Source organism: Garra rufa, chromosome 13, assembly GCF_049309525.1.
Source record: "Garra rufa chromosome 13, GarRuf1.0, whole genome shotgun sequence".
Classification (NCBI taxonomy): Eukaryota; Metazoa; Chordata; class Actinopteri; order Cypriniformes; family Cyprinidae; genus Garra; species Garra rufa.
The window spans coordinates 32,856,564-32,879,865 of NC_133373.1; the positions used below are offsets into that span (position 1 = coordinate 32,856,564).

A 23,302-nucleotide genomic window follows, 5' to 3' on the forward strand; every position below is an offset into this window, starting at 1 on the left:
ACTAAGTCATGTTTTGATAAGGGGTCAAATACTTATTTCACTCATTAAAATGCAAATCAATTTATAACTTTTTTGAAATGCATTTTTCTGGATTTTTTGTAGCTATTCTGTTCTTTAACTGTTCAAATAAACCTACCATTAACATTATAGACTGATCATTTCTTTGTCAGTGGGCAAATGTACAAAATCAGCAGGGGAACATTTCTTATTATTTTCAGTGTTAAAATTATAATGTTTTTGTAGAAGTCAATATTTTTTAAGACTGTTTTAATGAATAAAAATGTTAAAAGAGTAGCTGACTCCAACTGACCCTAAACATTTGAATGGCAAAAGAAAACAGGCATGTTTATTTTAAAGAGAATGTATTCAGACCAAATAAATACTGTAATTTCTTATCCTAAATACATACAAACATACCCAATAAACCTATCATAGCTTCTTTCACATCTCAGTCTCTTAGTCAGTAGATCGTGTTCTCACCTTCAGTGTCCTGTTATGTCTCTGAAGCTCCCTGCAGAGCATCTCCAGCTTGCTGCGGGCCAGGATGGCACGACTGTGCTCGAACTGAAGCTGATCTCTCTGCTTGACCAGAAAACCCTGTCTCTGCTGAAGCTGCTCCAGCTGTTTCTTGTCAGTCCTGTGTTCCTCCACCTGCACCATATGCACAAAACACACACAGGTGTGATCCATACATCATCTTATACATTGCTTTAACACCTCTAAAGCTGCTTTAGATAATGTCTGTCTGGTTGTTCCTCGAGAAGATTTTGGAATGGCAGACTTTTGCAGTTTCCCACATAAACAGAGCCCTTAGATTGTATATTTCTGAGGTTTTGTCAGAACTGGGAGAATTACTTGTAGTCTTCTGTCATATGTTCCTCTCTATGTGCCCCTGACATTATCTCTGTGTTCTGAAATTGAAGCAAGTGTTGTGGCTTTCTTGTGTGGCATATGGCCTTGTGTTCAGACTAGGCTTATTCAGCCCAGGGCGTTGAATATTTAGGTCATCGCAGTATCAGTGAAACCGCTCTTAACATTACACCAGGCATTCTTTTATTTTCTCTCCGTGTCAATCCGGTTTGTGTTCTATTTGTTTCCTCTTAACTGTCCTCCATACATTGTTGTTGCCGGCGGTGAAAACTGTTCAGAGAGCGGCATCTCTCATGGGTCTGGATACTCACCAGCTCAGTGTATTTCTTCAACACCATTTCCACTTTCTCTTCTGGTGAGCCGAGCTTGTTCAGGCTTTGCAATAAGGATGCGGCCTCTTTACCTACGAGACAAGCGTTTTCCGTTCAGATCAGAGAATGAAAAGATAAAGAAGATGAACTGAAGCCCACAAGGGAGAGTTCTGCATGCACGCTTCAAAATAAATCAACGAGAGAAGTGGTGAAATCACAGCGTGATAGCGTTTACTACGATAAAATAGTTGAGAGAAGCAAACAAGGCACAAGACACATACTCAGCCTTAAGGGGATGGTTCATCCAAAAATGAAAACTCTGTCATTATTTATTCACCCTCTTGTCATTCCAAACCTTTAAGTTGTCTTTTTACATTAGAAATCTCCAAAAAGCAGCACTTTAAAAGTGTTTCATAACATTTTTGTCCTATATTCCAAATCTTCAGAAGCTTTAAGACAGCTTTGTGTAAGGAACAAACTGACAAGCAGTGTTTTATTCATTGATCGTAAAATGAATTGTTGAGCTAGTTCACAGAACCGGTCTGAATGATTTGTTCACAATTTAGACTGGTCTAGTTTTTCAGTTCAGCAATTTGACCCATTGAATAACTTGGCTGCAGTAGCTACCAGCCAAATTTATCTGTGACTATTCTTATACAAAACTATTTATATTATGTCAGAAGACTTGAACTATAGTGCATGAGTCATATGGACCACTTTTATGATACACTTGATCCTTTTTTTATGTGTTTTTTTATCTTAAAGGGGACATTGGATGCAAAATTCACTTTTACATGGTGTTTGCATATACATGTGTCTTGCACATATTTTTTTTTTTTTTGGAAACAACAACCCTACAGTGATAAAAATCTATTCACTCCCTTTTTTAATCTCCAGTAATCTCAGCAACCCAATAAGAATAATTTCTTTTAACCCCATTTAAACAAACAAAAACAAGCCATTTTGATTTTCTGAGCATTATGACATCATAATGCTCAGGCCCCGCCCATGGCTACTGATGGACCATCCCATATTAGCATATTTCCTCCCTCAGCCAGTTGTAATGTCTCATACGCAATGCAGGTGTTTTGTAGTTGGATGTAAATTTGAACATAAGAGGCTTCATTTTATCCCGACATCAGAGCCACAGAGGACGCAGTGGATTAGTTTTGTTTTTGATGGTAATGCACTACTGAACACACAAAAAACAGAATAGGGGGTGGGGTGAGCAGTAGCTCATTATCATTTAAAGAGCCATGCACCGAAACAGCTCGCTGTGAACAGAGCTGTTTTTGATAAAAATGTCAAAAAAGTGTTGTTTTACATGACCATTGAGGAATTTTAACCAAAGTGTATTATAGATATTTCATGAAGACCCTAAAGAATCATACCAACTTGTGGAAAATGGGCATCTGATGTCCCCTTTAAAAGCTCCAACAACCATTCATTGTAATTAAATTGAAATGAGTGACCGGTACTTTATACATTTTTTATTCCACAGGGGGAAGTCATGCAGGTTTGCAACAACATGAGGGTAAGTAAATGATGACAGAATTTTCATTCCTGTGTAAAAATTTCCTTTAAACCCAGATTGTGTCAAAAAAAAAAAAAAAGACTAAGTCAAGCACTATAGCGGTCCACATTTGCTGATGGTGAAGTGGGCTTTAGTATTGACATAAGGATTCTTTCCTTGAGAATGGAAATTTTCCAAACAGTTGATTACTACACTCATGGCACTCGACCATCCTGCTGCTAGAAAAACCCAATCACTGTTTATGGCTCCATCTGTACGATTGAGAGGTGCTACATACGGCATTATTTTTCAAACATAAAACAGTAATCAGTTTTCTCTCTGAAATCTCTGCTCTGTGGGTCATTTAACAAAATGGATGTCATTTGTGTCACCCATTCATACATTACTGCTCAAATATTTGGGGTAAGCAAGATTTTTTGTTCAAGAGAAATTAACACTGTTGTTTATTTAGGATGCATTAAACTGATCAAATATGACAGTGAAGACAATATAAGCTCCTTTCACACATAAATTACCAGTAAATTACCATTAAAAGATTGTGTGTGAACAGGATGATCTAAAAAATACCGGTAAATTCGTTCTGGCAATTTACCGGTATGAGAAGTTGTAACATTACTGGTAAATTGTGAACGCAGAACACCCTGACGCAAGCATCTACTCTGGGCCGATCATAACGTTCTGACACAGATGACGCATTTACTCTACACTGTGTAGTTTGATTTGAAGTTATCTAATACAATGTCTCTGGGCCAAAAACAGCTCCATGAGTGTGAACGTTTGACACAAAAGTTACAACTGAACCCCATGAGCCGAAGGCATTTCTGGTTAATGATGTCATAGAATTTACCGGTATTTTGAAGCTGATGTGCGAATGATGTTTTACCGGTAAAAAGATGGAACGTCGTTGCCTGTGTGAACAGTGCATTTTTAACGATAAAGTTGGTAATTTTGGCAATTGACTGGTATTACTGTGTGAAAGGGGCTAATGTTACAACAAAATTAATTTCAAATTGTTAACGCTGTTCTTTTGAACTTTCTACTTATCAATGAATCCTGACAATGATGTATACATCATAGGAATATTACCACAAAATATTAAGCAGTTGTTTTCAACATTAATAATAATAAAAAAATGTTTTTTAAGCACCAAATCAGCATATCATAATAATTTCTGAAGGATGTGACAATGAAGTCTGGCGTAATGGCTGCTGAAAATTCAGCTTTGCATCACAGAAACATTAAAATACTAAAAATATTAGGTCACACTTTATATTAGGTGGCCTTAATTATTATGTACTTAAAGTCCAATGTACTTAATGTGGTCATATTGCATTGCAAAACACTTTTGCTTCTATTAAGGTGGGATATGGGTAAGGTTAAGGGCAGGTTTGGTGGTATGAGTAGGTTTCAGGGTGGGTTAGGGTGTAAGGGTTGGTTCAACAGTGGTAATTACAGAAATTAATTACAAATGTAATTACATATAGGTTTTTAAAAATATATAAATACAATGTAAAAACATGTATGTACACAATAAGTACACTGTACCAAATTATTAATTTAAATGTAAGTACATAGTTGTTAAGGCCACCTAATGTAAAGTGGGACCAAATATTAAAATAGAAAACAGTCATTTTACAGTCAACAGTCAGACTGTTTTACTGTATTTCTGATTAACTTGATATGGAAGTTCACTTCCAGAACAAAAATTTACAGAGAATTTACTCACCCCCTTGTCATCCAAGATGTTTATTTTGTTTCTTCAGTCATAAAGAAATTATGTTTTTTAAGGAACACATTTCAGGATTTCTCTCCATATGGTGGACTTTGAATTTCCAAAATGCAGTATAAATGCAGCTTCAAAGGTCTCTAAACAATCCCACCTAGGGAAGAAAGATCTTATCTAGCGGAACGATTGGTTATTTTCTAAAAAAAAAAAAAAAAAAAAAAAATTTATATACTTTTTAACCTCAAATGCTCATCTTGTCTAGCTCTACGATGTGCATGCGTACTCCGTAAACTAGACAAGATGGGTATTTGAGGTTAAAAAGTATATAAATTGTCAATTTTTTTAGAAAATACCTGATTGTTTCGCTAGATAAGACCATCCTTGAGATCTTTGAAGCTGCATTTAAACTGCATTTTGGAAGTTCAAACTCGCGGGACCATAGAAGTCCACTATATGGAGATAATTCCTGAAATGTTTTCCTTAAAAAACATAATTTCTTTACGACTGAAGAAAGAAAGACATAAACATCTTGGATGACAAGGGGGTGAGTCAATTATCTGTACATTTTTGTTCTGAAAGTGAACTTCTCCTTTTAAATGACACCTATGTCATAGAATGACCCATGTTCTTCACTAATTATTGACTGATTTTTGCTGTATAGAGTTTTATGATACTGAGCAAAATGAAAATTCTCTTTGTGAGGTTTAGTTTTTTACTTTGCTTACTCCCAAGGCATTTCTGTTGTTAATTAAACGAACAGAAGAAAGGCAGATTCCTCACCCAGGCCCTTGAGGAGTTTCTTATCAGCTATCTGCTCCTTCTCTGGACTGGCACCAGCTTTTTGTGGGTCAGCCTCTTCATCAGCCTTTGCCTCTTCTTCCTTTTTCTCCTCCTCTTCTTTTTGCTCCTCAGACTCCAGGATGGAGATCTGCTCCTGCATCAGGCTGGATGCTGTTCCATACGTGTTGATTATATCCTCTAGCTGCCGGCTGAAGTCCTCCATTGGGTCCACTGGCTGCTCCTCGGGGCCAATGACTTGTTCATTGGTGTTCTGGTCACTGCCCTCCATCGTCTGCTGCAAAAATCAAGTTAAATATATCATAAAAAAGTGCTTCGTAAGAAGGCAGATTGATTAGCAGAGGTAGAACAGCCAATTCCTTGATTACACTCTTGGCTTGATGCTGAAATGAGACTGTTGAAATTAATGAGAAGTGATTATGCATTACTTGTAGAGAGGTTTGATATGACTCCCTGAAATCACCAGCCACTAAAGTGAAGACGGATGGCTTTTGGCCAGTTTGTGGTATGTTTGCATAAATAGAGGGAATTTATGTTTGAAATGCATGAGGTTGTTTGTAAGAAACGGGAATTTAAATTCAAGGAAATGAAAGAACATTTGATTAATGTATTTGCCTCAGGCAGAAACAATACGGATAATAGAGAAGTGACCTTGAAAAATAAATATTTGCAGAAACTTAAAACGGAGAATTGGAAAATACGGAAATACGAAACGATTTGTCTATGTAATAACGATGGCCAGTAATTTAATTAGTTCTGTCTGTTTATTTGTCTTGTTGATACTGTTGCCTACTAATATTTTATATATATATATTAATAGCAGTTCAAACTTTTGGAATCAGTAAGATTGGTAATGTTTTTGAAGAAGTCTCTTAAGCTCATTAAAGATCCATTTATTTGATGAAAAAACATTATGACAATAATATTGTAATCTAAAATAACAGTTTTCTATTTTAATATACTTTCAAATATAATTTATTTCTGTGATGCAAAGCTGAATTTTTATCAAAATAATTCTAATATGCTAATTTGTTATCAATGCTGAAAAAAGTTAATATTTTTTTGTAACCTGTGATATTTTTTCAGGGTTATTTGAACAGCATTTATTCAAAATAGAATCTTTACTATCACTTTTTATCAATTTAACACATCCTTGCTGAATAACAGCATAATTTCTTTCAAAGAAAAAAGAAAGAAAAAAAAAATGTTCTGACCCCAAACCTTGAACAGTAGTGTTCATTGTTATAAAAGATCTCTATTTTAAATAAATGCTGTTCTTTTTAACATTTTATCCATTCAAGAATCTAACTAAAATTATCACAGGTTACAAAAAAATATTAAGCAGCAAAACCATTTACAACATTGATAATAAATCATCATATTAGAATGATTTCTAAAGGATCATATGACACTGAAAACTAGAGTAATGATGCTGAAAATTCAGCTTTGCATCACAGGAATAAATTCTATTTTAAGGTATATTAAATTAAAAAAACACTATTTTAAATTGCAATAATATTTCACAATATTACTGTTTTTTCTGTATTTTTAATCAAATAAATGCATCCTTGACCTATGACTTATGCTGCATTTGTTCGAAAGTACTGTACAGTAAAAATTGTGAAATATTGTTACAATTTAACAAATATATTATTTTCTATTTTAATATATTTCAAAATGTATTCCTGTGATGGTAAACCTGAATTTTCAGCAGTCTTCAGTATAATATGATCCTTCAAAAATCATTCTAATATTCTGATTTGGTGCTGATTTCTTATGCCCTATTTTATTTTATCTGTACAAGATACAGAACTGGCTACAGATTTTTTTCTATTTATTGAGTTATTGATCTACTCAGTGCTAGATGGATAAATGCAAGCCATAGATAAAGTGTTACATCTGATCGCTAAGCTGCCTCTACGTCTGGTGGACATCTGAAGAGTGGCAAGGAGCCGCTTGTGACACGAGGCTAGAGGGGGGGGGTGCGGAGAAAATAGCACAAATCACAGTGGCAGAGTATCGTTGAGCCTCTAAATCTGATGTGTCACAGATAGCGCCAGGCCCGAAGCCCTTCAGCTCTACACAGCTGATTTCATGTGGAATGAACTCTGAGATTCCAGAGCTTGTTTATGTCCTAGCTCGGTTGCTTATCAGGTTAAAATTATAGCCCCCATTCCAACCCCCATGTGCATGTATCCACCCCTCCTTCTCCTCTTCCATCACCCCTCCTCCTTCAGCAACATGGCACCTGTTGTGAAGCCACACGCTATTTTTGGACCCTCTAAATATGGACAAGCTATTTCTTAGTCTAGCCACGTACACTCTGATGTCAATGGTGGCAGTTTTACGCAAAGTGGAAAAAACAATGACTATTCTAAACATCGGTTTACATCTAAACACGACTCAGAACAAAGCATATAAGACTAATGTTGGCACGTTTTAAATTTGGCAAAAATCTGAGTTTAAAACTGAATTATTGCATTGGAATTGGCTTCATCTTCATATTACTTAATCATAATGCTAAAACCAAACTAGAATGACTGAAATGAAATGTACACTAAAATACATCCAACCAACTCAAATGTTTCTCAAACACACACTGGTGGCATTCAGCTCAACATCAGATACAGTTAAATAAAATAGAGAAGCTTAAGACTTACCCCACACGTGTCTGTTCGGGTTCAAATAGAAAAGGAGGACAATGAACCAGTCAGTCCACAGTTTTATCAGAGTGAAAGAGAGAAGTGAGGAGGGTCCAGAAGGACTCAAGACAACAGCTGACAGCACGAGCCCCTCAAAATAACCTCCACGGGAACACCAATGGAAGCGTTGTCCAAACACTCTGAATGAAACGGCCTGTCGTCGAGAAAGATCTTTTCTCAGGCTTTTCAGGAAGACAGCTGAGGAGCTAATTTTGTAGAATCCTTTGAAAGGCTTCAGACTTGTTATTGTAGATAGTTATCATAGATCTACTAATATAACATTCATTCTGGTTTAGCACTAGAAGTAAAAGAAAATGTTGATTTGTTATTTTAACCCTGTAAAGCCTGATATATCATGTAATATATATACAGTATATATATGTTTGATAGTGAGAATATGGAGCTTTTACTTGAGAAGGTAGAAAATCTCAATTGATGCTGATATTAATATGGCCAAAATAAATCTGAAATTCGGATAGCTTGTAATATAATCAATGAGATATTTATAACAGTATAGCGGACTACTTATAAAAAAGCATTTAAATATCACTTGTCCTCCTATATCTCCTAATAATAATGTCTTAGATAATATTTAAATTCTTAGTTGTAGGATCAAAACTCTGTAGTTATATAGTGTTTCACATTTACTATAGACTATCAAATGTCATAGTAATCAAGGAGTAGGATAACTTACGTATATTGTACGTAAATGTTATAGTAATCAAGGAGGAGAGTACAAAAACTGTCCGAGGAACAAAAGGCATTTGTGGTTGGCCAAACTGAACCAGGACTTCCATGGCAAGAATCTTGACAACATTCGTGTTTGTTCTTAACATTTCCGGTCAGGTAGGAAATATTAGGCTAATATCTTACGAATATCGTACGTATCTTTACCACCTATTAACTTTAGTTTGTCAAAATACTGCGCCCTTTCCTGCTTATTAAGTCCTTCTCTATGATTTATCAGCTTCCGCACGTTTTTCCGTGGTTTAGACAATATAAATTAGCAGAACAACATATTCAGTAGTACATTAACCTTGCAATCCATGCTGTAGTTTACATCCGATTATCGCAGCGTGCTGCATCCAGGTAACTGAACAAATCGTGACCTTTGGCTTAATTCTCAAAAGTGTAATGTATCATATTTGATTTTAACACGATTTTTCTAAAAAGTCATGTATGGATAATTAAGTAAACCTAAGTTGCTTTAGGCACTAAATGTTAGATCGCGATCTCAATTCAAACACCCACATGATCTTATTTCTAAATGACAACGATTCTATTAATTCAACCAGTCTATTAAACCTTTGACAAATTCATATCGGAGCATTCGAATCTGTGTTCACAAGGTAAGAAATAGCTTCACAACACAAACTTTTAACCACATAGTATTATTTATGTCTCGTGTCTAAGTACTGGGATTAAAGTTTATAGTTCAGATATAAACACTGATGTCTATGGTAGCGATCAAAATCTGTAGGAAGTAAAGTAAATTTTTGCTTCAAATTGCCGGTTCAAATTACGTTTGTTGATTACAGTGTTGATTACATTGTGACTTAAAAAATGTATTTGTTATTGAATCATACATTTAAAAGATTCGTTAAAAACCAATCAGTGCAAATTAGGTATTTATGAGTGAGAAATTGAATCGTTCATTAAAACAATTTTATAAAAATAATTCATTCAGATCAATTAAACATTTATGAATAGAATGAGGCAATTAGGATTTTGTCACAGCCTCTAGTAAATTACATGATATTTTGCTTGGTTCAGAATCGTTATTTTCAATTTATCCAGAATCGTGCGGCTTTAATTATTCTTACGTTTACTTTATAAAAGTCAGTAAAGATTTAGATGTAAAATCACATATGTACCACAACCTGAAGGTGGAGGTTGCTATCAATCAGCCGACAGAAGGCATGTAAGTTGTGTACAACAGTTTTTTTCAGCCAAATTTTAATTATATAGAGGATTTGCACTTACATCATGGTTTGGTCAGTTACCCAGATGCGTGGCCATATTGGAGATGTAAACAGCAGCATTGATTGCAAGATTAATGTACTACTAAACTTGTTGCTCTGCTAATTTATGCTGTCTAAACCAGAAAAAAAACATGTGGAAGCTTGGTAAGTAGGAAAGGGCGCAATAGTTTGACAAACTAAAGTTAATAGGTGGTAAAGATGCGTACAAGCAGTATTAATTAAGATATTAGCCTAATATTTCACCTACCTGACTGGAAATGATAAAAACAAACACGAATGTCATCAAGATAATTGCTCTAGAAAATCCTGGTTCAGTTTAATCAACCACAAATGCCTTTTGTTCCTCAGACAGTTTTTTTTTGCAGTCTTCTCCTTGATTTGTTATAACTTTTGTCAGTCGTTAGCACTCCAAATGTTTTTCCTAGTTCGACCGATTACAGCCCAAAACATGACAATAATTGACCATTTTCAGCAGTAATAATCAGCCAAATATGCGAGTTTTGTTGAGTTCAGTGGCGCCAATATGGATGATTGATGACGTGTTCTGAAAACACTCTATTCATAATGTAGACCTCTTCAAAATTTGCATATTAAATGTGACACACGTGGCTTTATAGGGTTAACATGCAAATCTGGGCGGCCCTCTCAGTTATTGACTTGTGTACTGAATGCCTGAGGACCAATTTCTTGTAACAATCTGCTTAGCATTGGGTTTTCACAGCTCCTATTAGCATTTATTATCACATTTGTCCACCATAATTCCAGTCAATTGCACTCTAATCACTTCAAATCATGCAAATGGAGAATTGTGAAGTGATTAGCATCTCCAATGCAACTCACTCCATAACAGCGTTTTGTTGGCACATTTCTAAATATTTAAAAATATTTGGCACGCAACTGTGAAATCCAGCCACCCATCCATTCATCAAACAATGCCATGGGGTCTTTAATGTTTGACCTATGTAGTGTGGTTTTAAATGCTGATATTATCAAATTTGGTCATTAGAATCATCATTTTGCTATTTGCAATAGCTCTCTAGAAGCACAAATGAGTCAAATGTTTTTGAGGGTCATGTTAAGGATTTGTAAAGAGTGGTGGGCGATAGTCTTTAGCGCGGATCGTCTCTCGGATAATCCTCACCCTCTTTGGCTTTTATTAGGGAATCTTTTTAATCACCAGATAGAAATGATTCTGACATTGGCTCCAGGCTTAATTATTTCTCTCAGCCCCTGCATCTCAATTAATGATTGTAACGTCCTTGTTCTTTGAGAGTTCTTTTGCTTGGATGTTTTTATAAATGTCTCTTTAACCTTGAGGCGCATTTCGCCGCAACTGTCAATGTTTCTGGCCTTGTAGGTTTTGCTGTTACAGGCACATATGAGCTGGTAAGAATGAGCGATACTTCTTCAGATTGCTCTTTTCCTGTTTTCCATGGCATAGGAGTCTTATGACAAAGTCATAACAGAATCTTGCCCAGTTTTTTTTATTATTTATTTTTGGCTTGAGAGCTCCTCTAAATGAGCTGCTGACTCATGCAGTCAAATTAAGTCAGATCTGTCCACGTCTCCTCCTGCCTCGCTTTCCCTTCTCTCCAGGTGCTGTCAAAAGCACTCTGATCCTTGGACTGTTTTGCACAGACAGGAACATCCATATATCCTGCACATAATTTGCCCTGTCACACATTGTATTTAATGGTTGATAATGAGGCTTGCAGTATTCTAGTCTGCCATTTTTAAATTACAGATTTGTTGTTAAAATAAATAGCAGATGGTGAATAGTAAAAATAAATCTTACAGTCACAAAATATTTTTTTAATTACATTTTTTTTAATTGACATCCCTTTCAGAATCTGCAAAATGTTATGACCAAAAGAAGAGGTCATAGATCATACAAGATCATACAAAATACATGTTATTGTTTATTTAGTACTGACTTGAATAAGATATTTCACATAAAAGATGTTTATATTTAGTCCACAAGAGAAAATACTAGTTGAATTTATAAAAATGACCCAGTTCAAAAGTTTACATGCCCTTGATTATTAATACTGTGTTCTTGCCTGAATGATCCACAGCTGTTTTTTGTTTAGTGATAGTTGTTTATGAGTCCCTTGTTTGTCCTAAACAGTTAAACTGCCTGCTGTTTTAGAAAAATCCTTCAGGTCCCACAAATTTATTTGGTTTTTCAGCATTTCAGTGTATTTTGAACCCTTTCCAACAATGACTGTATGCTTTTGAGATCCTTTTTTTCACACTGAGGACAACTGAGGGACTCATATGCAACTCACTCACAGCTCACTGATGCTCCAGAAGGAAAAACCATGTATATCACATTACTGTATATCACAAATTTGGTTACCCTACAACATAATTAGATCAGTTTTTTAAAACTTTTAGAGAAAAATTTAAAGGAATACCATTAGAAAAATGGAGCTGAAATACAGATATCTCTGAGTAAAGTGAATATCTTATTTTTTAGCTTGTGTTTTATTCACTGGGCAGAGATGGAGCAGCATTTGATGGGAAGATGTGTCATACATGCATGAGGCACAAGCTAACAGAGAAGATTTCTCCTCACGCTCTCAAGAAGACACAATCCTGCAGTTCTCCTGACATTGTATGTCACTGACTTGTTTGTAGGCTACAGTTTCTCCTTGGAATGCAGGCTGGAGGAGGTGTCTGGATTCACAGTAACAGAGACTGGAAAGCACAGGGGGGCTCAGAGCTGACTGTTAGGGATGAGCACAACCAATATTCCCACAGTGAAGGCAATTATAACAGTCAACATCCCTCTGCGTTGACTTTAATGCAATTTGCACCCAGTCCTCCAAGAGCAAAGGAATGTGGTATGTACAGAAGCCGAATCTGGACATTTTATCCAAGAGGCGGGATTCGATCAACTGCACCATATGTCGGCTCACTGCCTCCAAGGCTATTGGCGCCGACACATCTCGCACTTCTTACTTTTTTCTCACAATTGCGTGTTCTAAAGTCAGAATTGTGAGATATAAACTTGCAATTCTGAGAAATAAAGTCGCAATTTTGATTGCGAGATAAAATCAGAATTGCAATTACAAACTCACATTTGCAACTTTATTCCTCAGAGTTTATTTTACAATTCTGAGGAAAATAGTTAGAATTGTGACTTTTTTCAGAATTGCGTGATACCAACTCACCGTACTATTCTGACCTTTTTCTCAGAATTGTGAGTTATAAATATATATATGGAAACGCAGCTAGTAAAAAAAAATTTTTGGCTCGCATGAGGTGGTTTTTCAGGCAATTCAAAAAAGGAATATTTTGCGAAACAGCAATGGAAACGTTTTTTTTTTTTTTTACATTTACAGGTCACATTCGGTTAAATATAGCCAAAATCCCACAAAAATCCATTGCCATGACTGCTGAAAAAATATGCTTCAGTCGCATAACATCGGTTAGTGGAAACGCCGCCATTTCGCAATATTTTTTAATCGACAATTATAAAGTAGCCCCAAATTTTTTTGCACAAATCTGTAATTCTCTGGCTATGAGCTCTGGTTTAATTGCAGACTTTGAATACAATGCGTGACAATTGTGAGTTCTCAACACTAGATGGAGAAAGATGAATAAGGGTTAATCGGATAGTTTACCAAAAAATGAAAATTCTGTCATTAATTACTCACCTTCATGTTGTTCCAAACCAAGACCTTTGTTCATCTTCAGAACACAAATTAAGATATTTTTGATGAAATACGAAAGCTTTTTGACCTGGAATATACAGCAATGCAACTGACATGTTAAAATAGTCCATTTGACATCAGTGGCTCAACCTTAATTTTATGAAGCTATGAGAATACTTTTGTGCAAAACAAAAATAACGACATAAAGCTTCAAAAGCTCTGGGATTTCATCAAAAATATCTTAATTTGTGTTCCGAAGATCAATGAAGGTCTTGGTTTGAAATGACATGAGGGTGAGTAATTAATGACAGAATTTTCATTTTTGGGTGAACTATCCCTTTAAGGCAGTCTCAATTTGCTCTCCATTTAATATCATTGCTGACCAGGACCAGACATATCAAAGAGATCTCATTTGTGATTTTTCTTTCATGGGTGATGTCAACTGGGTCTCCTATTGCGCTTCCCTTTTTTCTTCTTTTCTTGATCTTTTCACAAAAAAATCCAGCCCTATTCATTTGCTGGCTCACAAGAACTATTTCCTTTAGGAAAAGGCAAATGGGGAAAAGAATTACTCTCCAACATAAGTGCTTATCTAAGCAAGCAAAAAGGAACAATTACACGTCTCAGAGGAAGATATCAACAGCAGCCATGGCTATGAAGCCTTATTAAATGAAAAAATACCTCTTTAGCCTCTAAAATGGCGTGATCACAGACATGACAGCCGTGTCATGTTAATGGATACTGTATGTTGATAGGGCCCATGTAAGTGTCCAATGCTCTTTCATGCAGTGCAGTGACAGCATCTGCAGTGCATTAAGCTGTAAAAACATGATGTTGTGAAACTCACCTCTCAGCAGCAGGGCAGAACCTCCACTGACAGACTGCTATAATGGATCTCACTTAGTATATTAAACAATGTCACAATCCAGATCAGTGTCATCTAGCGTTTGCCTGTTTACAGAGTGGTGTACACACTGATTTAGTGTCATGACTGTGTTAGCAGGATGATTGATAGCCTACTGTATAACAAAAGAACACCCTGATCTCATGATGAAAATGTACCTGTGGGAAACTTTTTGCACGACGCGAAATATGTATTAATAAGTACATATCACTGCAGATTTCAACAGAAATGAACGCTAGAGGCAGTGAAACAGCAAACACTTGTAATCATTTTCATACAGTTATGATTACAGCTCTATATGTTTTGCTTTTCAGACATTACAAGCTTGCTCAGTAGCTCAGTTGGCACGATGCTTGTGATTGCGTTTTTACTTTTACATTTGCTTTTGTTCATACTATAGGGTAGGTTTCCCTGCTGAAAAAAAACAGCATATGCTGGTTAGGTATGTTTTGGTACTGGGATGCTGGTTTTAGCTGGTATATGCTGGTCGTTTGCTGGTTTATGCTGGTTTATGCTTATTTTAAAACGTCAGGAAGCATTAGAGTTATAGCGCCACTCAACGGACATTTCCAGTCAGAAATGTGGTGACAAGTACAAAACCAATGTAACATAAAGCGTACCATAGTACGTCTCATTCTCTCCGAACAATCTTTTAGCGCCACTCAGTGGACATTTCATATCGAATATGTCACAAAACGTAGGCCTACATGGATGTGCATATTTCGCGTCTTGTTTCGCGAAAAAGTGCCCACAGGTTTCGTCAGGAGATCAAACAAAAATAATATTTTAGAACATGATCAAGAGCAAAAGGTCAAAGTTTTGACAAGTTACTTACCAGGTCTAGATGTTATAACTTTACCATTTGGTTTGAATTTTTTTTTTAGAATTGCGAGTTATAAAGTTAGAATTGTAAGATATAAACTGGCAATTCTGAGAAAGTAAGTCAGAAGTGCGTGATATAAACTCGCAATTGCATGTTGTAAAGTCAGAATTGCAAGACATAAACTTGCAGTTCTGATAAATAAAGTTGTAATTCTGACTTTGTAACATGCAATTGCAAGTCATTATGTCAGATTTGAGATATAAACTCGCAATTCTGAGAGCAGCTTTCTTCCCTCAAAATTGGATTTGGACTGGAAAAAAGTCAGAATTGCAAGATAAACTTGCAATTGCGAGGAAAAAGTCAGAATTGCGAAATACAAACTCGCATTTGCGAGAGTTTATCTTGCTATTCTGACTTTATTTCTCGCAATTGTGATTTTATAGCACGTAATTCTGAGAAAAAAAGATAGAATTGTTAGTTTACATCTCACACTTCTGACTTTTTTCTCAAAATGGCATAATACAGAATTGTGAGTTATACAGACATAATTGTGAGATAAAAACGAAGTTTTGACAAGTTACTAACCAGGTCTAGATATGTTATAACTTTACCATTTGGTTTTAAAAAAAATCACCTGTTTACATAAACAAACAACCATTTAAAAACAGTAAACAGTATATGTGACAATAATTTTATATGTATACTATGATTAAGTATGATTAACTATGATTAAGGTAGGTAAGATTATTTAAATGTTTTTGAAAGAAGTCTCTTATGTTCACCAAGGCTGCATTTATTTGATCATAAAATACAGTAAAGCTGTAATTTTGTAAAATATTTTATAATTTGAAATAACTATTATAATATCATTTAAAATGTAATTTTTTCCTGTGATGGCGAGGCTGAATTTTCAGTCTTCAGTGCACATGATCCTTCTAATATTCTAATATGCTGATTTGGTACTCAAAAAACTATTTTTAATATTTTGGTGGAAACCTTCATGTATATATTTTTAGGTTTCTATGATGAATAGAAAGTTTAAAAAAATCAGCATGTATTTGTAACTTTATAAATGTCTTTAATTGGGCTACTTTCATACTATTGCCGGGGGTTGTTTTTCATGTCCGCGGGTTGAAGGGACCCCAATAACGTAATATTTAGCCCCTGGAATGCTAATTTTACCAGAGGAACCCCACCACAAAACTTGTATTTTACCCCCTGGAACACTATCAAAATGCAATTGGGCTACTTTTAGGCTAGTTTTGAGTAGTAACTGGGCGGGTTTTGTTGTGAAAACCTGGCAACCCTGGTGATGAGCCATCCTGTTTATTTTAGCCGCATTTAGCCCAAAACTTAATAACTAGCACATTATTAGGAAAGGCGATTTGCAAACAATGGCGGTCTGACTGTTCACAGCTCAGTCAGGGCGGGTCTAAGGTAAGACGGCCTTGTCAATCAACTATATTGGGATCGGCTTTGGTCTGTGTGACGTCACACAGTCAAGAAGCTGAGAATGGCTTGATTTGAAAAGTGGGATATTATTTATAGGGATTTAAAAAATACCACTGGGTGGATTTTTATCATTATAGGTGTCATAGTTCTGTCTGTTTGTAGTCTTGGTTTATCCCATTGTCTCCCCCTGTTGTTCTATGGACTTTGGTTTCTTCCTGATTGTGTTCACCTGTCTGTAATTATTAGTCTGTCTTTGAGTTCAGTTTACTGTCGGTCTTTGCTTAATGTTTTACGTTTGGTGTGTGGAAGTTCTTCGTGTTCCTGATCAGTCTGTTCCTTGGATTATATTAAAAGACTTTGTGTTTGTGAAATCGTGTTCTCCTCTCGTCAGTCCAGCACTGCACCGTAACAATAGGGTGGTAGTGTACACACACTGCCAACACACATTTATGTTCAAACAACTTGTAAAAGTGAGTATGCACCCAATGACAACTTGTAAAAGTGAGTATGCACCCAATTACATTTAAAAAAGCCCCTAACTTTTTTAAATGTAGTTATTTTTTTTGTTTGTTTTGTTTTGGTGGTGGATTTGGTATTGTGTGTTCCAGTGTGATTAGTCACATGACATTTACAGCTCACGTGTTTTGCTCAGAAAGTTCAGTGGTCCCATTGGTGCAAAGATCTCCTGGAAAAGTCTGTTTTAGTACTATATAGTTTTACTCTATTTAAAGGTTAAGTGTCTCTATCAGTGAAATATGCATGTAATAGTTTAAATTTATATGCTACAGATCATTGATTACATGCAATCGTTGATTAAATTTGTGAGCAGAGTATATCTGACACAGTCAAATTATTTCCCCAAAATGGATTTCGTATTGAAGACAGACATTCACTGGAGCATTTGGCATTCCACTTCCATTCCTCCTTTCTCAATAGCGATGCCTATGTGTTTCCATAATTACCATTCTTACTTATCTCTGCCCTGCTCTGTAAATGTAATTTCCCTCGTCGCAAATAAGATGGTTTTTATTCTCCTCCACTTCCACCAGTCTGTCTCGGTTTTTTTATTGTTTTTTTTTTCAACTAATTCTGAATGAAGTGGCAGAATTTGAAGTTCTGCCAAAAATCTGAAGGACAGCAGACCTTGAGGAGGAGCGTGTGCCCGCATATTCTCTGCAAAATTCCTCAGGGAGTCTTCTGACATTTCCGTTTTATTAGTCTCAATTATTGATATAAGCTGTGTTTAAAACTCTTTTCAAATTAACTTGCTGTAATGGATACATAATGGTGCTCTGAATAATTGCCTTTGCAAGAACTAATGAATGAAGGAACTTGAGAACTTTGCCATCAAGCACACACAGTTTGACTCCACAGGCTTTTCACCTGAAGGTCTGCTTCACATTTAGCAGGGGAGCAAGAGGTTTTTGATACCCTGTTGGTTTCTGCTATTAAAAATGGCATTACAGAAACATCCATTATAAGTCAATATCACCACAGGGAACCACTGGAACTAGAATTAAAGGGCCATCGTTTGAGAAAAACGGAACATAAATAATTCACTAAGGGACTTAAGATGAAAATGAGTGGTTCATTTTTGTAGTATTTATATTGAGAAAGATTTTTAAAAAGTTTTTAAATTATACTTTGACAAAATGTTTAAATCTTTAATCTGGATTTTTTGGGTAAAAATTTAAAAAATGTAGAAAAAATACACTACCAGTCAAAAGTTTTTGAACAGTAAGATTTGTAATGTTTTTTAAAGAAGTCTCTTCTGCTCACCAAGCTTGCATTTATTTGATCCAAAGTACAACAAAAACAGTAAAAACTTTGAAATATTTTTATTATTTAAAATAACTGCTTTCTATTTGAATATATTTTAAAATGTAATTTATTCCTGTGATCAAAGCTACATTTTCAGCATCATTACTCCAGTCTTCAGTGTCACATGATCCTTCAGAAATCAGTCTAATATGCTGATTTGCTGTTCAAGAGACATTTTTTAATTATTATTATTATTGTCAATATTTATAACAGTTTAAAAGTTTTTTGGGGGGAAGAAATTATAGAAATTAATACTTTTACTAAGCAAGGATGCTTTAAATTGATCAAAAGTGATGATAAAGACATTTATAATATTACAAAAGATTTCTATTTCAGATAAATACTGTTCTTCTAAACTTTCTATTCATCAAAGAAACCTGATTCCTTGAAACCTGTTTTCAACATAATAATAAATGTTTTTTTGAGCAGCATAATATTAGAGAATATTAAAATGATTTCTAAATGATCAAGTGACTGGAGTAATGATGCTAAAAATTCAGCTTTGAAATCACAGGAATAAAGTACATTTTAAAAATTTACAGTAGAAAACAGATATTTTAAATAGTACAAATATTTCACAGTTTCACAGGTTTGGCTGTACTTTGGATCAAATAAATGTAGGCTTGGTGAGCAGAAGAGACTTTAAAAAAAAAAACATTAAACATCTTACTGTTCAAAAACTTTTGACTGGTAGTGTATGTACTGTTAATGAAAGCTACTTGTTCTTAATATAATGCTGTCATCATTTAATCATCCTTACGTCATTCTAAACCCGCAAAATTTTGGTTAACACAAATTAAAATATATTTAATTAAATGTTCCTCCATTGAATATTCAGAAAACCAAAACTTAGAAGACACAAAAAGATCATATGCAGTGTTAAATGAATTCATATGAATCTAATGGTTTCATCGTAAAGCGTCCATTTAATAAATTAAATCTAAATAATCATATAAAGCAAACTCATCTCTTTCTAACACTTAAAAATCGCTCAATTCATATGGATTCGTTTTTTAATGCTTTTTTTTTTAGTTACCAGAGACAGAAACCTCTTAGGTTTCATTAAAATGTCTTAATTTGTGTTTTGAAATTTAACTAAAGAAAAGGGTGACTGAATGTAGCAATTTTTGGGTTAACTATCTCTTTTAAAACAAAAATCTAGACATTTTAGGCATGACTAAACCACTAGGACTTTTATTACGTCAGCATTTAAAGTTTCTAGTGCAGACTGAATTTTAGAATCATTTGCATAATCATATTTGCATTACATATAACTGTAGAAGAACATTTTGAGATCATTGTTAAATACAGTTCTGGGTGAGGATGAGCTCTTATTTCCCACTTTGGTATATCTTGAATTCCAAATTATGCTAATGCTCAGTCTAGCAGCCCTTGATGGTTTTTTTAGACTGTGCTTGGCACTAGTAAGCTGACAACTCTGAGAAGCTTCAATTTCACTGCAGGACAAACTCTGCTGAATGCTACCTATTTGCATGATAATTATTCATGCGGTGAAACTGGACGCTTTACCCAGCACTTGGTCTTGCATTTTAATACACATCTACAGTGGGCTATTTTAAATGTGCATAATTTTTTTTTTACCACAACAAGACATGGACAAGCTGCCTGAAGTGTCACGTGACTTCATTTAAAGAGAGGACTATAAAAGGAGGATTCTCTTGCTTGATATTTATGTTCACTTTGAATTAAATGTTAATTAAGAACCAATTAGACTCATTGCATATACAGATTAATGAGGTTACAACAAAAACACTGTATTGTGTTGATTAGAACAGAACTTTAATTGTAAAACTGACATGAATAGAACATCATCATTCAAATTCGGAATCATAAATGATGCTGACACCCAAAAAAACAGGGCATTGACTTCAGTAATGAGCCTCTGCTGCTTTATTCATGTTTGCAAATTAAAATATAATAAATTAACATTTTTTTTTTCTAAAAATATACAAAAATACTGTAAAACTTTCCTAGAAAGCCTCAACACAGTAGTATTGCCATGTACCGCATACTATAATAAGCACAGTGGTCTATCTATTTTTGAAAACCGATGAAGATGAAACTCTTCTGTGTTGGGATATTTCCACATTCCCTTCCTTTACAACATTCCAGACTGTGACATTCAGGATCGGAATGTCTTTTCGATACACCGCACATAGAGTAGCCGGCAAATGCACACTCTCGCTCACATTCGTATCACTTCCGTATATGTTTTAGGCTCTGATATACACACACACACAAGCATCATGGAGGCAACGTGGGCCTGAGTAGATGTAGAAAGGGTGGAGAGAAGAACAACTTGAAGCATCTGCTCACAGTTCAGGTGAATCTCTGAGCAGCACAGGAATCTGGTAAATATGGCCACTAAAGTTTATAGTACATTGCTGATTGAGACAATTACACACTATTATCTACAATCATGTCACATAACCACCAACATTATTTAGAATATGCATTCACTGACATCACTGGAGGTCTCATGTTAAAAGTGTCTGAAAGAGCAAAACGTGATTTTTTTTGTCTATTTTGTCTGCTACATTAATACTGAACAGAGTTTTCTGGGATTTCCTTGCATTTCTCACTCTCCAGCCCCTGCGTATGTGATGCATAGCATGACTCTTGGGTGTCCAAACCATCCTCATGCAAAACAAATCCATTTCTGTTACATAATGGCATGAACCAGCTGATGAAAGTTTACTCTGGAACGGTACTTCCATGGCTGTTTTGTAGGTTCGTCAAACAGATTTCAGGGTTCCCACGCTTTCTGACTAATGAATTTACATGATTTCTCTAGTTATCGGTGATAGGAAGGATTTTTAAAAATATAGAGATCGCATTCATTTTTTGTCAATGTAATAATTGAGCATATCTAGAAAAATTGATATCGACTACACAAATTTCCATGACCTTTTACATTTTAATCAATCCTCAAGACTTTTTCAGGCCTGGAAATAAACTTTTGAAACTCCCTGATACATCCAGGACTGTGGGAACCCTGTGGTTTATGGATCTACGAAAACACCAGTAATATCAGTCTCATAAAAAAGGAACAAAAACGGAAAAAGGTGAGATTAACAGCTCACTCGGCTGGGCTGTTGCTTGCAAACAAAGTCTGTCATGAAATCAAACTCGTTCTGTCCCAACCACAGCTCTGGCAGCTCCTTTATTCGGTCCAAGCCCATTTCTATGACCAGTGACATCAAGACCTCCTCGTCAATAAAATCCGTGTCGATAACGTTGGGGGGCAGCATTGCTGCAGGCATGTGGTGGCCAGGCAGAGGAACCCCAGACGTGTTCTGCTTAGCGTTACTGTCTCGAAACTGCTGTCCTGTCCCGTTTAACTGGTGGCTGGCGGGGTGCAGTTCGTGCATGTAATGGTGATGATGGGAAGGGTGCGTGTGGTGACTGTAGTAAGGCGTGTTGAGCTTCTGCAACTGCATGCTGGCAGCGAGCTGCTGCTGTCCGACATACTGGGAGTTAAAGCGGGCAGGCAAGTTGCCATTGGGGATCCCTCCGTTTATATTATTCCCAGAGGCCATGGAATGCCGGATCCCGTGGTTTGCGTTTACATTCCCTCCCGCGTAATGCATGTGATCTCCCATGATAACGTTATAATGCTGCTGCTGTGGAAGCGCGTTGGAAAACTGTCCCATTCCCATCCTGCGCGCAGAGTGTTGATGCCCGTTCACAGCATCTGGGAAACGTCCATGGTTCATTGCCATCATGCGGTCTACCATTCCACTAGAAAACAGTTTGCAAAAGTTAACACGGCAATTTGCGTAACATACAGTGTAAATAAATCGTCAGGGTTTTTGGTTTATAAACAGTTCATCATTAAAGCGAAGCTTGTTTGCAGTACGCACGATTAAACACACTCGTCTAACTGTGTCATGAGCATTCGTAAGCAGGCTAAACTTTGTAACCTTTACCTCTCTGCTTGAATCTGCTGAGTGCGTCGCACCGCAGTCGGCAACAGCAAAAAGTAACTGACAATCCCACAGATGAAAGAGTTTACAATCCCTCCTAATCCAAGTCAATAAAAAGCGTATGCTCTCCAAATACAGACCGCATTCAGCGCCACCCTCCGCATCAAAAACATTACGAAAAAAACTGCTGCATGCTTCTCGTCAGCACTCATATACAATCAAGCCAGGGGCGGAGCAAAGCCAACCTTCAATCTGACTACATTCACGCCTGTGGCAAGCCGGTTTATCATGTAGCCTATTCACTTGAGCTACTAAGAAACCAGTTTTACTAGTCAGTGTTCCTTGGGGATAGGCAACACGATCTCATGGCAATTCATACAAATTAATCCAAATCATATGATGCATCACCAATTGGCCATATTGTTGGCACTGATCGTAAACAGTGCCACTGAACCAAATGGACCTTGAATATTTTGCTGATTAATGCTGCTGAAAATGTTCATTTATTGTCTTGTTTTGGGCTGTTAATCGGTTGGACCGGGAAAAACATTTGAAGTACTACAGACTGCCAAGTTATAACAGATCAAGGAGAAGAGTGCAAAAAACTGTCTGAGGAACAAAATAAATTTGTGGTTGGCCAAACCGAACCAGTGTTTGTTTTTATCATTTCGTGTTTGTTTTATTAAAATAGTAGGAGTGAGGTAGTAAAATACGTATGAATTGGTTGTGAGATGCTTACATTTTCTGCTTCTGCTAAATCTGTTTTATAATAG

The 23,302-nt window shown here is 35.9% G+C and overlaps 2 protein-coding genes across 3 annotated transcripts in view; both read right to left on the minus strand.

Moving 5' to 3' along the window:
- txlnba (taxilin beta a) overlaps window positions 1-8,021 on the minus strand; it is a 30,355-nt gene extending 22,334 nt beyond the window's left edge. For both annotated transcript variants that reach the window (XM_073853196.1, XM_073853197.1), the window contains exons 1-4: window positions 7,900-8,021; window positions 5,222-5,516; window positions 1,182-1,273; window positions 481-651 (exon numbers count right to left, since the gene is read on the minus strand). In XM_073853196.1, coding sequence (XP_073709297.1) covers window positions 481-651; window positions 1,182-1,273; window positions 5,222-5,510 — 552 coding nt within the window. In that variant the 5' untranslated portion in view covers window positions 5,511-5,516; window positions 7,900-8,021. The remainder of the gene's footprint in view (window positions 1-480; window positions 652-1,181; window positions 1,274-5,221; window positions 5,517-7,899) is intronic.
- Window positions 8,022-20,470: 12,449 nt separating this feature from the next.
- Window positions 20,471-22,715, minus strand: cited2 (Cbp/p300-interacting transactivator, with Glu/Asp-rich carboxy-terminal domain, 2). Its single transcript, XM_073816692.1, has 2 exons — window positions 22,533-22,715; window positions 20,471-22,344 (listed from the first exon to the last, which is right to left on the minus strand). The coding sequence occupies exon 2, from the start codon at window positions 22,338-22,340 to the stop codon at window positions 21,675-21,677; it is 666 nt and encodes a 221-aa protein (XP_073672793.1). The 5' UTR covers window positions 22,341-22,344; window positions 22,533-22,715; the 3' UTR covers window positions 20,471-21,674.
- Window positions 22,716-23,302: the final 587 nt, after the last annotated feature.

Excerpts from the sequence above, each read along its gene's own strand:
- cited2 (XM_073816692.1), bottom strand. The coding sequence starts at position 22,340 with ATGGTAGACCGCATGATGGCAATGAACCATGGACGTTTCCCAGATGCT.